Source organism: Mus pahari, chromosome 7, assembly GCF_900095145.1.
Source record: "Mus pahari chromosome 7, PAHARI_EIJ_v1.1, whole genome shotgun sequence".
Lineage (NCBI taxonomy): Eukaryota > Metazoa > Chordata > Mammalia > Rodentia > Muridae > Mus > Mus pahari.
Window position 1 is genome coordinate 96,821,144 of NC_034596.1, and position 13,001 is coordinate 96,834,144.

Consider the following 13,001-nt stretch of genomic DNA (forward strand, 5'->3'; position numbering starts at 1 on the left):
ACAACAGAAGAAGAAGAAGAAGAAGAAGAAGAAGAAGAAGAAGAAGAAGAAGAAGAAGAAGAAGAAGAAGAAGAAGAAGAAGAAGAAGACATACCAGTGTATTTTATGATTCAAAAAATCCATGCCACCATAGACTGAAAATGTATACTCCTGTAGCTATCAAGGCTCTGAGAGGTGCTACAGCAGAGTAACGCCACGAGCCAACATATCTGACACTTTCCCCTTTCCTCTGTTGGGGTTTCATGAGGTACCAAGTAGATTAGAGGGGTGCAGCGCTGGAATCTGACGAGACAACTTGGCAGTTTTGCAGCAGCAAATACAATTATCAGGAGCCCTGCTAAGGTGTTCAGCACCTTAGCAGGGCCAGGCTGGGTGGTAGGGGGTAGGGAGACTAGACCTTCATCGTCATGCAAATGACCTGCTTCTTTCAGTGGCCCTGAATTCTTCAGCACCTCCATCTTCCTTAACCAAAACTTTAAAACGACATCTTTCCTGGCTAGACTGTCAGTATTCATATTTAAAATCTTTCAACTCAGCTTTCTGTTCCTGAGTCTCACTGTAATTCTGTCTCCCTTCTCCTGCAGAGCCACAGCCCCAAACACAGAACACAGAGAGGACACAACCAGCCTTTGGCTCCTGCTGGACCTAAGCTCAAGTGGGAGCTGCTGAGGGCAGTAACCCTCAGGCGGGCCTAGAGGCCTGAAAAGGTTGGGCCTGAGGGGTGGCAGTGGCCAGCCTGGGGCTATGCTCCCAGGTGATCTGCCCACAGTGCGTTCTGGCCTCAGGGCCAAAGTGCTGCTCTTTTAAAGTAATCTATGGCTGTACTGGCAAAGAGCAATCAGGATTATGTTCTAATAAGCATGGACACTGAAGACCTTCTTTGGTCACGGTCACCTCCTATACATAAAAGGCACCCACTCCTGGGAATGCTGCCAGCTGGCAGGGCCCCATAATGGCAGGGACCTGAGAATCATTAGGCATAAGCTCCAGAGCCTCCCACCACAGCACTATCCCTAAGAGCCACAGAGGCAGGCGGGCATGCAGGGGCCAGGGTACTCTGGGGGTTAGGAGCAACTCAGACCAGGCTGGTCATTCTGGAACTCTGAGTCACCCGGCTCAATGTACTCCAGTGTCTTCATTTCTAAAATGGGCAAACCTTCCTCACTGAGTCGTCTTGGGAAGAGAGTGACCACAGTGTCAGGCATACAAGTCGACTGCCTGGAGCACGGCTCAGGTGGTGAGGCTCAGTGGGCAGCACTGGCTCTCCTAGGATGGATAGCTGCACCCTGACCTACGATCCTGGTCTCATCTCTAGAGTCATTTGTCCAGAGCTCTAAGCAACGTTCCTTTCTCTCCTCCTGGTGTCAAGATTACTCAATTTCAACCCTGCTTCCAAACCGCCTCCAAGATGAACCATGATTAATTTCCCATTAAAACCACAGGCAGGGAAGATTGCTTGCACTGTGCATACCCCTCCCTGGGGAGGCCTGTGTCTGGGACAGGCCATCTGGTCACCTCCCCAGATCATGTGGGAGGTTACAGGAAAAGGAAGGCTGGAAAGCCAACCTCACCCTAAAGTCCTTAGAGCCCTAAAGAAGCCCTCTAGCCCTTGCCCCTGTCACAAGACCCTTCCTAGCTGTTATCCCTGAGGACAAGGACACAAATCCATACCATTCAGTGACATTTGGATCCTCTCACATCTGGCTTCAGTCAGTTTGGGAACCTGCTAGAGTTATACCTATAATTGCCCAGTCTGGCACAGCAGAACCAAGCCTTAACTTTGGGCCTTGTGAAGCACAGTGGGTTGTCCCTGTGAGAACTGGCCTTCAAATGCATGCCCAGCCAACTACGGTTTGTCATTAGGGTCTCCTCCCTACCTCTACAAGCCCTGTACCGGGCAATGTCATGTTCCTGGGAGCTTCTACATTTAGTCTGAACTAGGATGAGGTTCAGGGTTGCCTGTGCCTCTGCCTGAGGGTTGGGAGGTGGTAAATACAGGCACGGGTACAGGCATGCCACCAAGTGGCTATCTCCAAGAAGCAGCTATATGAATGAGTCCCGGGCCAGGCTCTGGGTGTGTCACACTGAAACCTCCTGGCTCTTAAGCAGCTGCATTGAGGGAATTGCTGTTGGGGTCAGAGGGCAAAGGGCATAGCCCACACCAGCCAGAGGCCCAACGGCCCTTCCAAATGCCATTCATATGGAAAAGGCAGGTTTCCACATTTCAAGGATGACCGAGAAAGGACTAGTGTCCCCTCACATTCGTACTAGCTCTTCTTCCCAGTGCTAACATCTAGCTTTCAGCTGGGCAAATAGCTACATAGAAGAAGAAGGATTTATTTCCCAAGTCCCTGCAGCTCAGCATTCAGCTAGTTCTGGCCACTGGGGGTCATCTCACAGCTTCCTGAACCTAAAGGTTCAGCCACCACTGTGGACCAGGAGGGTCATGCTGTCAGAGAATGAGGTCCCGAGAGCTGCCTGGGTGGTCACCACTACACGGCAAAGCCACAGGCCATCCTCTGGGCTTTTACACAGGCCCAGGGAAGCCCTGTTCTGCTCTCACAGCAACGTACACACCCACTGAGAGTCTGCGGCCGGCTGGTATGAAGCTTCCCTCCTGGTCCTGGGGGACAGGAGATCCAGGAATGTGGTGCTGAGACCACACAAGGCTCTACTGACCACGCAGAGGTGCTACGTGCTCTGACTGCTGAGCCTGGGGCGTGGGCCACAGGCTTTCCTGTCACTAAAGGGGGGATGGTTCTCATAGAGGATGTTCTGCCTGGATAGGATGGGGCACGGAAGTGTGGCTTCTGGCCCAGGTGCCATGATATCTCTCGGGCCCCTTCCTTGTGAGCCAAGTGGCTCTGCAGCAGCCTCTCCCAGCTCTGGCTTCCCCGAAGGCTGGGTTCTCAGAGAAGGGAGGGGGCCTGGTGCACACCTCAGCCTCCAGGCGCTGGCAGCTTAGGAAAGGCTCGCCAAGCCCCTTTTCTCTACACAAAAGCCCTGCCACTTGGATTGCTATAATTATCTGAGGGAATTTCAGGGGTAATTATGGTGGTTCACAGGATGCCTGAGAAGGGCTGTGTGCCTCCAAGGAAAAGCAGGGTCTGGTCTGAGGCACAGGCACATAAGTTCCCTTCCCGGGAAGGGCCTCTGCACCTGTGGAGGGGCTGGCACAGAAAGAGCAGGGAGCCCACCAGGAGCCCTGCCCCACGTGGAACTGCCCCATTGCAGGAAAGGGCTCAGGAAGTTCCAGGCCCACTGCCCTCCTGGAAGAACACAAGCTGGCTTGGTGTAGACAATAAGGAAAATTCAGGGTGCAGCACTCACAGGCTCCCCCCCCCAACACTTCCTGCCAGCCCAGAACCAATCCTGCTTTAGGGAATAGTGGTTCTTGCAAGCCCTGGCAGGCAAGGCCCTGGGACTGTGGCTATGGATCCAGCAGAATGGCTTCTGCCTGGCACCTTTCCTCTAGTCCCCAGCTTCCATCCAGAACCTGAGCTGGTGTGAGCCACTGTCAAAAGATCCAGAACCTAGGCACTCCTCACAGGACACTGGTGATGGGTTGTTCAAGGTTGCTTTCAGCCTCATCTATACTGATCTGACAAGTGAGAATCTCAACTTACTTGCCCAAGCACAGAAACATCATCTGTAAACAAAACCAAGTCCCCACCCTACTCTCGGGCCTGACATTCTCAAAGTCCAGCACGAGTGGCCACTTGGCAGCTTTCCTCAACGCCCTCACCGCACTGCTTGTTGCAGGACAGTGCACTGCACCCTCAGTCCTTGCCTAGCCCATCTGCTCACCCAGGCAGGTCCTTTGCCAAAGGCATCGAGGAGAAGAGCCCCTAGCAGGCAAGGAGCCCTCCTACATTTCCTCTGACTCTGAGTCACCTTGTGTCACCACCATTCCAGAAAAGCTGTGGAGCAGCTGTAGCAAACCTCCCAATGCTGCGACCCTTTAATACAGTTCCTCACGTTGTGGTGACCCCCCAACCATAAAATCTGTGTTGCTACTTCATAACATTTGCTATTGTTATGAATCATAATAGAGATATCTGTGTTTGCTGATGATCTTAGAAGACCCCTGTGAAAGGGTCGGTCAACCCCAAAGAGGTCTTAACTCACAGGTTGAGAACCACCACTGCGGTAGTAACACAGAGACTGGGCTTCCTGCCCAGCCTCAGAGCGGTTCTGGGGGACCCGCCGCTGGTCCTTTTAGCGCATCTGCCCACTGAAGTTCCACTCAGTAGAACAAACTGACATTCACATAGAGGCTTGAGACCACCACCTTCCATCTAAGATGCGGACATTAGCAATGGCTGCAAGAAAAACCAAAGGAGCTACGAATCAGAAGTCCCCATGCCCCTTACATGCCATAAAGGCACAAAAACCACAACACCGTCCTGTGGGCACAATAGGGAATGTCCCAGGTAGCACTCTTCTGTGCCCAGGAATAGCAGGATCCACCTGGGGTTTGGAAACCTGTTACCCAAGTAACAGCTGGGTCCTCTCTGGAACAAGTCCCACACACCTTAGTCTTCACTGCCTTGTAAGACCCGACTGTCTGAAATCACCAGCAGCTAGTGGGTTCCCTAACTCCTGTACGGGCTGAGGCTGATGCACCGCCAGGGCCCTGCTCCTTGGTCACAAGTTGCATGCTCACATCAGGCCTAAGCTGCCCCTGGAATTCGGGTAAGAGCCCTGCTTTCCTGCTCCTAAGTCTTCAGCAAGCTCAGAGACCTAATAAAGATGCTGCCTGAGCCCTGCAACTGTAGCAAGAACAGCAAGAATCTTCTATTTCAGGGGACCCAGAGAGCCAAACCATGTACCATGTCTTTACAAATGAGATCCCCATTATTCTAACTGGTGAGGGTGAGCCATATTACCTGCATCTTCCATATACCCAGGCAGAATTAGGTAACAAGTCCAAGATCACACCTGTCTGCCTCCACTATTTACATGGCGGCACCTTCCACAGACCCACACCCACGACTGTCACTTCTCACAGGCAGGCCTAGAACATCAAATGAGGTGTGGACCTGCCATCTTCTTTCACCAGATGGCCCCTTTCTCGTATTCAATGCTATTTTCTCTTTATGCCATCAGTGTTCAAAAAATACCTTTTTCTCACCCAGAGTTTTGGATCCATCTCAGAAAGCAAATCAAGCCATTTAGACCCAAGGAAGAAGGTTGCTGGCTACCTGCCATTTTGTGCCCTCCCATACATATGTAAGAAGGTGTCGCCCTGAGAGCTCATGATAACTGGTAAGATCAGGCACCAGGAACGAAGTCTAGCCCAGCTCTTTCCCAGGAAGAGCTGTCTGTTCCTTAGAGAGAACGAAGGGCTCACCAATGCTCCAGGCAGGAACCTCGATGCACTGTCCACTCTTGGTACTTGGTAATGGTTTTAAAAGGCGAGCTTAGGGGCAGGGAGCTGACGCTCCAGAACTGGAGGGCCTCTGGGATACCATGGTGTCTGCTACTTCTTAGAACTCTACTGCGGTTTGAATACAGTGTGTGCATGTGTCTGCGTGCGTGTGTGTGTGTGTGTGTGTGTGTGTGTGTGTGTGTGTGTGNGTGTGTGTGTGTGTGTGTGTGTGTGTGTGTGTGTGTGTGTGTGTGTGTGATATTCCTAATGTCACTGGGAGTCCCTGGTAGTTTTCACAAGGCAGGGGAGCTATTATTATAAAGGAGGCAAGTTTGGTTGCCCTCGGGTCACCGTCTGAGATGTGACCATTTGCGTGTTTCCATCTGTGCTCCTTCCAGTGTCAGCCACCATGAGGTAAGCAGTCAAGGGACAGCTTTGCACTGTACTGCTTGGACACTAGCCTTCAAAACTACGAGATAATTAAACCTTCTCTTTATATACACAGCTGAGCTCAGGTATTTCATTATGATAAAAAAAACGCTGACTGACACCAGCTCCAAGACTCATCTGTGAAATGGACAGGATCGCTGTGCCCAGCAAACAGTGCTGAAAGACAGACCATAAGAGGCTTAGGGCCAAGCACACAGTGCTTACCCAATAAATGGACACTCCCATATATATTCCTACCCCCTCTTTCAGGACTAGCTCTGGTCTTGTCTACCAAAATGTGCTTACGGATTCCGCCAGCACGGCAAAGGGCATCTAGGTTGGGGTTCAAGGCAGCTTAGGCCACAAACATAGTCTATATGATAGGCAGGCAGGGGTAAATCACTCAGCAGCCCCTGTGCCAAGGCAAAGAAAAAACTACTGCTTAAAATGAAAATAAAAGGCTCAGCAGGGAACATGGAGGCAGGGAAGATGAGGCAGCTACTGCTCACAGAATCTTTCTCGAATGTACATCTCACAGAAACACACACCTTGAAGAGGCAGTCTACGCTTCTCTGGGGCTGATGAGGTGGGATAGAGGCAACTTCTCTGGATGAGAGCCAGAGGCTGGCAGAAGCTCCACAGTGAGGGGAGGCTTCTCTTAGGGGAACAGCATGTACGCCATCATGTCCAGGGGCAGCCGTGTGCATCTCTCTGCATTTGATTAAAGGCCCCTGATTTCCTATTGTCTCCTTTGCCCTGTTATATAACTCTACTTCACATGAGCAATTCTGCACACACACTTCTGCTCCTTAACCACAGGGTTATCAGGACACCTCATCTCCCCATGGGGTTCAGCACAGCAAAACCCTTCACAGCAGCAGCCAGAACAGCTCTCCTCAAAGCATCCTGTGGCTTATATCTCTTAACCCAAACTGCAAAGGAGAACACGGGTCCTTCCCTACCTAGGATGGTTGCCCCTACAACTCAACTCTTCCCTGTGTCAAATACCTAACGAGACAAGACTCCTTGCCCTTCCTTGAACAGTGACAACTTGTGACCACAGAGGTGGACCACCCGTCAAAAGGCTGGGCTACGTGTCCATACCTTTCATGTAGGCCTCGATCTTTCGGATAAGCTCGTAGGACTTGGAACGGTCTAACAGGGTCCCGATGGCGGGGAATCCAAGACGATGGTCTCAGGGTGAGCATCGATGTACTCCTGAAAGAAAAGCCAGCTTGTGGTTAGAGGGGGCTATGCTGTGACAAGGGCATCGATAAGACTGTATACCCAGAATCCCTCAAGCATCTGTCCCTCTTTTGTCCTTTCACCACTACAGGACTTTGGTTATACTAATAAAGGGCCAAGTGGACACATGCCAAATCAGAGGCAGGCTCGGGGGTCTTGCTGGGATTCTGGGACAAAGGGGTTAGAGAACTCTCTATGAAGAAGCAGAGAGCAGGTACCTGTGAGTAGCCACAGTGAGAAGTTAAGCAGAGGTATGCCTAAGGCCTGAGCGGAGCTCAGAACAGAAGAGCAGTCAGGCTCTGATGAGGTCATTCGCCCCCTGGGTAGGTAAAAGCTCCACCTGAGCACAGGGCTGATCCAGCTGCTCACCATGCTCTATCAGAGTGCCAGTCCAGCTTCCTGCACCAATGGGTAAGGGCTCCACGGCAGGGCAGGGAAGACGGGAACGAAATGATTGATGCGTGGTTCACAGAAAATTCAAAAGAACATGAGATAAGCTGGGCAGGACGGGGCATGCCTCTAATCCCAGCACCTGGGAGGCAGAGGCAGGGGGATCTCTGAGTTTGGAGTCAGCCTGGTCTATAGAGCAAATTCCAGAACAGATAGGACTATGTAGAAACCCTGTCTTGGGGCAGGGAGGAGAAAAACCAAATGTGTGAAGAACAAAACTGTGCCACTTACTATGGCCATGCCACTGGGTTCAGCCTTGTCAGAGATGTATCTATCAGTCAGAAGAACTTCCCTTTCAATATCTAGCAGTTTCCTGATGGGCACTATAGAATCCCAAGGAAAACTAGGGGTGGGGGGTAGCCTTTGAGGAGTCTGGCACCATCCTGGGAAGGAACAGTAACTCACATAGGACACAGGTTGCTATAGGACAACTCTATAGATTGAAGGTCAGAGGGGCTAGGGAGATGCCTCAGCCAGTACAGTGTCTGCTGTGCAAGCATGAGGACCCAGGTTTAATCCCTGGGCCACAGGTAAAAGTGGGGCACAGCCAAGCACGCTTGTAATTCCAGCACGAAGGATGAGGAGACAAGCAGATGCCTAGGACTTGCTGGTCACGCAACCCACCCTAGCGTGGCAAGCTGCAGGCAGGTAAGAACAGCTTGGAAAAAAAAGGAGGACGGTTTTAAATAGCATTTGAGGGTCCTCTAGCCCCCACACATATGCACACATACATGCATGCGCGCACACCCACACGTACAGAGACACAAACATGTACACATGCATATACACCCACCAAGAGACAAAAAAAGCCACTCTGTTGTGACTCCAGGAGCCCTAGGCAACCTGGTGAACCACAGCAACCTGCTGGCACATGGAAATGAGATTCTTCTCTGGCTTTTCAAATTTATGATTTGGAGGATACAATTACAAGATGCTGAAGACAATGGAGAGTTTCCCCAAACAGGCTGCGCTTGAGGGACGTCTTTCCTCACTGTGGTGGGCTGAACTGAATTCTCCAAACGCATCAAGCCCTAACCCTCCAGCGCCTGTGAATGCGGATTTACTTGGGAAAGGGGATTGTTTTTAGCCATTATCAAGTTAAGACTCAGTTACAGTGGGTATGGGTGGGTGTGGGCCAGATCCTCCCTTGGCCTCCAGGTAGAACCAGGCCTGCTAATAAATATCTGGATTTTAAAGTTTCGGACCCCAAGCTACGATAGTGCAAATCTGCTGTCAAGCTACCAGGCATATGGTCAAGAGAGCTCTGGCAGACTATCATACAAGTTCACTTTATCCACTGCTGCCTTCGACCCAGCCCCACCCTGGTCCACAGCCAGGCTGAGGCCAGCAAAGGTCATAGGGGAAAGCACCACAATGCTGCCTCTCTAGTAAGCTTTATCAACACACAGAAAGAGCCATTGAAATGTTTTTTAAGAGAATCTATTTTTGTCTCTAGTATCACTTTGAGAGCATTTGAGGCAAAAGCCAGATTCATACCCACTCTGTCTGAAACTGTCCTCCCCGTGAACTCCCACAGGACCCCCTTTCTATCCCCTCCCCCAAATGTTTCAATCTCTCTCTCTCCCTTGGATGTGGCTGGGTGCCACCTTGGGAGGCCTCTATGTTGGCACCAACCCTAGTAGACTCCAATTACATGTTCACCCCTGAGAATCCTGCTGCCCCACTGGCTGCTTACACAGCTATTATGCACATCTATGAAGAACGGCCATCAGGCCCCACAGCTGTGGCCGCTGCCATCATTTCAGCTTACCTGAGAGCTGTTTCTGAGCGCTGCTTCTCCCATGGGCAAGCATCCCTGCTGGCCTTTCCAGCACTGAAGCATGCCGACACACAAGCCCACCACTCACCAGCTTCCCCTCCTTCCCAACCTGCTCACACACACTTACAAAGCACGACTCTACCAATGCCCGATGCCCTCACTGGGATGTCCTGCAGGTGCAGCAGACACACCAGTGAGTGGGTGGCTCCCAACTGGCTCTGGCCAGCTCTGCAATCCCAGTCCCTCAAGCTCCTTTCCACTCCACTGCTTCCAGAAGCAGCCTGGTGTGTCAGCAAGAGTGTGTGACAGGGACCAAGGCAGCCAACCACTAGGCTTCTTGAGGTCTCTCAAGACTTACTGCAGGTGACCCTGCAGGTTCTTGTATCGAGGGCCTTACATGCCAGGAGTCTATTAGCTGGAGAAACCTGAGGGGGAGAGTTTCAAAGCCATATGGGGCTTCTCTGGAGAGAGGACAACTGTTTGTTGGTAGCACTTCAGGTGACAGCGGGGCTGCGTGCACTTACCATCCAAGACGCTCACCACCCAGGGATAACGTTCTCCCCAGCAACTGAAGCCACTTAAGCACGGGCATACAGTTCTTCCCTCTGCCCCAGCAGAGCTGATGCTAGCCCCATGTTCCTACACCAGGACAGAAACCTTTAAAGAGAGTCCAGTATCACCAAGGCAGGAATTTAAGCCAAAATTACAAGGGAAAGAAGCCATATGAAACTAAAGAAGGAAACAATCTGACAAGCAGGCGCCGACCAGCTTTGGGCCTGGCATGAAAGCAGCAGACACACAGAAGACTCTCGGCCCGGGCATACCAATCTCTCTGGAGACAGGAGAGGGAAAGGGGCAGAAGCTTTTACCAGCTTCCCTGTGATTTCAAGTGTGTTCTTCTCCAAGCTTTTCAGCCCATCTATTGTAGTGGAGGGCTGCATGCATTTTCCACAAGTCTCTTAGAATTGCCAGACAAATTGCTGGAAGAAAGGCATAAACCATCTCCATGGCAAGCGGTAAACACGCGCTCCCTCAGAGAGCTGGCCTGCCAAGAGGGACCAGCGCGAGATCCTGAAGGGAACGGGGAATCTGGCCTTCACGCAGAAACGCACAGTGAGTTCCACTGTCAGAGGGGATGAGACGGCAGTCAGCCAGGTGCCCACGAGTACAAGCTGATCCAGACCTACAGGGTGATGCCGTTAGAGGCCCTGATAGCAAACACACCATGGGGTGGGGGTGGACAGTTCCCCACTGCAATCCCAGACTAATGAGAAGACGGGGCACACCGGCTATACTACATCTCTGCGGTCCCCTGCCAGGGAAGTGGGCTTTGTCCTCCCACCAAAAGCTCCAAGTTCAGCTCTTGCCTGTGTGTTATGGTTAGTTTTGGTTAACCTGACACAAAGTTAGACATACTTGGGAAGAGGGGATTCTCAGTGAGGAACTGCTCCTACAGACTGGCCTGAGGAAGCAATGCCACGCCCCAACTACTAATCGTTGTAAGAGGGCCCATCTGTGGGAGGGTGCCGTCCTTGAGCGGGTGGGCCTGGGGTGTCTGAGAAAGGTAGCGGAGCAAGCCATAGGAACATGCCAGCGAGTGGCATGGATGCTGCTTCAGCCTCTACCTTCGGGTTCCTTCCTGCCTTGGTTTCCCTTGACGATGGATGGTGACTGTGTACTGAAGCCTGTTCTCCTGAAGTTGCTGTTAGTTGTGGTGTTTAACACGGCCAGAAAAGGAAAAGCAGGACAGTGTGTCACATTGTCCATGTCTGCAGTCCTGTGTGACTTAAGCCCTGGATAAAGTGACAGCCGCTGGGGAGTCCAGGGACAGTTGACACACGCGTAAGGGGCAGGTAGAACATGGAGAAAAGGAATGTTTGGCATTCTGCAACATGGGATTCGGGCCTCTGGGCTCACTCTGTCCCTGAAAACCCTCAAAAGCGTCAGCCATGCACCGCGGAGCAGTCCCAAGAGGTCCCAGTCTCCCATGTGAGCACAATCTAAATGAATGCACTCCCAGAGATATTGACTTTAGATGGTATCAATATGTATGTGAAGTCTAGCAGGAGCTAGGATCCAGAACATCATTTGGCTCTAAAAGTAGACACATTGGGCATCCTGAACCTGTAGGTCAAGCCCAAGGGAAACCCTTGGTCCTCACCATGGGAACCAGGAGGTGTGTGTTTCAGTAGCACCCGCCTACCAGAGGAATGGCAGGATTGACTCCCAAACAGAGCTGACCTGACTTCCATATAGCTCTTGAAGATTACCCATGGGGGTCTTCTCAGAGCCACCTTTCCCCTCTGAGTTCCTATGACAGTCACAAAGGCTGGCCTTCTTAGGCACCACCCCTCCATGCTGGGTGAGAGCCAGGAGTCTTCTCATCACCAACGCTTTGGTACCGTGATGGACCTGGACTCCCCTCCAGGGTGAATTACTACTCATGCACTGATTAGACCCAGGTCCAGACACGCTTCTTGCACATCCAGACTACCAAGGAGGGTCTGTTAATAGTCTCTCGGACAAAGAAACCAGGGCCCAGAGTACCTTAGTGCAAGATGATCCATATGGAGCCCTGGCTCTGATACCAGGTAAAGAAAAAATGGCACAAGAAAATCTGGCTCCAGGAAGGATGGCTCAGCTGCATCTAGGCCAGAACCATTTAGCTCATTCTTAGGAAACCATCCTCATGTGCTGCAATGGGTCTAGGGCCTACGGCATAATAGCTATACAGACTATAATCCACATGGCGGCTTCAGCCAGAGATAATGCATGTAGAAAAAAGGAGACACAGGGAGGCTGCATCCTCCTCTCCAGTGTGGGAGTCTTGTGGATCCAGAACTAGACAGAAGCAAGGGAAGGTCCCTTAGCCCAGCCTGTGTTCTCAGGAAGGACGCAGTAACTATGTCAAGGTTCCCAGCCCTGGATTACGACTATAAAGACAGATGCCCTTGGGAGATTCCACCAGTGAATGACAGTCCAGACGGGTGGTTATGAGGAAGATTCACATGGCACAGAGCAAGGCGCCTGGACAGGACTCTGAGGCATGGGACTAACACAGAGCTGGGCAGAGCAGGAGTGGAAACCTACTGAGAAATAAGGGGGCCACACGGAAAGAAGATGATGGATGCGGTGGTCCACAGAAGCTGTGCTGCAAAGGGATGGCTCAGTCCTGCAGAAAGGGAAACCTGGCCCTAGGATGCCAAGGCTACATCAGGATGAAGTTCTTAGGCCAAGTACAAAGTGTTTGGGGGGAACAGTGGACCCTCCAGCAGACCAATGAAGCTATGAAGTCAACCTACTGTTACAGACTTGGCATCAACCAAGACCAAGATCCCCAGGCAAGGCTTTCCTATCACCTGCCTATTCATCACAGCTTAGAGAAGAGCACCATTGCAAGGCATCTACACAGTTCCAGGTGCCCGGGTGCAGGAGAGCATGTCTAGCTGGCCGCGGGCCTAGTGTAAGGACAGAACCTTGGGACGCACACAGCTAAATTTTGGAGCAAGAGTTTCAGGAGCCAAGAGGTGATTATGGTAGCATACAGTATACGCCAGGAGCAACGACCCTATTCATGGTATCAAAGACGGAGATGATCTGTATGCAACCTGTGTTAATAGTCCCTGATGGCCGGGCCTGGTGGCGCAGGCCTTTAATCCCAGCACTCGGGAGGCAGAGGCAGGCGGATTTCTGAGTTCAAGGCCAGCCTGGTCTACCAAGTGAGTT

The 13,001-nt window shown here is 51.7% G+C and overlaps 1 protein-coding gene across 1 annotated transcript in view; it reads right to left on the reverse strand.

The window, feature by feature from the left end:
• The window catches only part of Itpk1 (inositol-tetrakisphosphate 1-kinase), a 136,358-nt gene that overhangs the window by 31,582 nt on the left and 91,775 nt on the right, over nt 1-13,001 (reverse strand). The window contains 2 exon segments of the mRNA XM_021202089.2: nt 6,905-6,979; nt 6,982-7,018. Of these exon segments, the coding sequence (XP_021057748.1) occupies nt 6,905-6,979; nt 6,982-7,018 (112 nt within the window).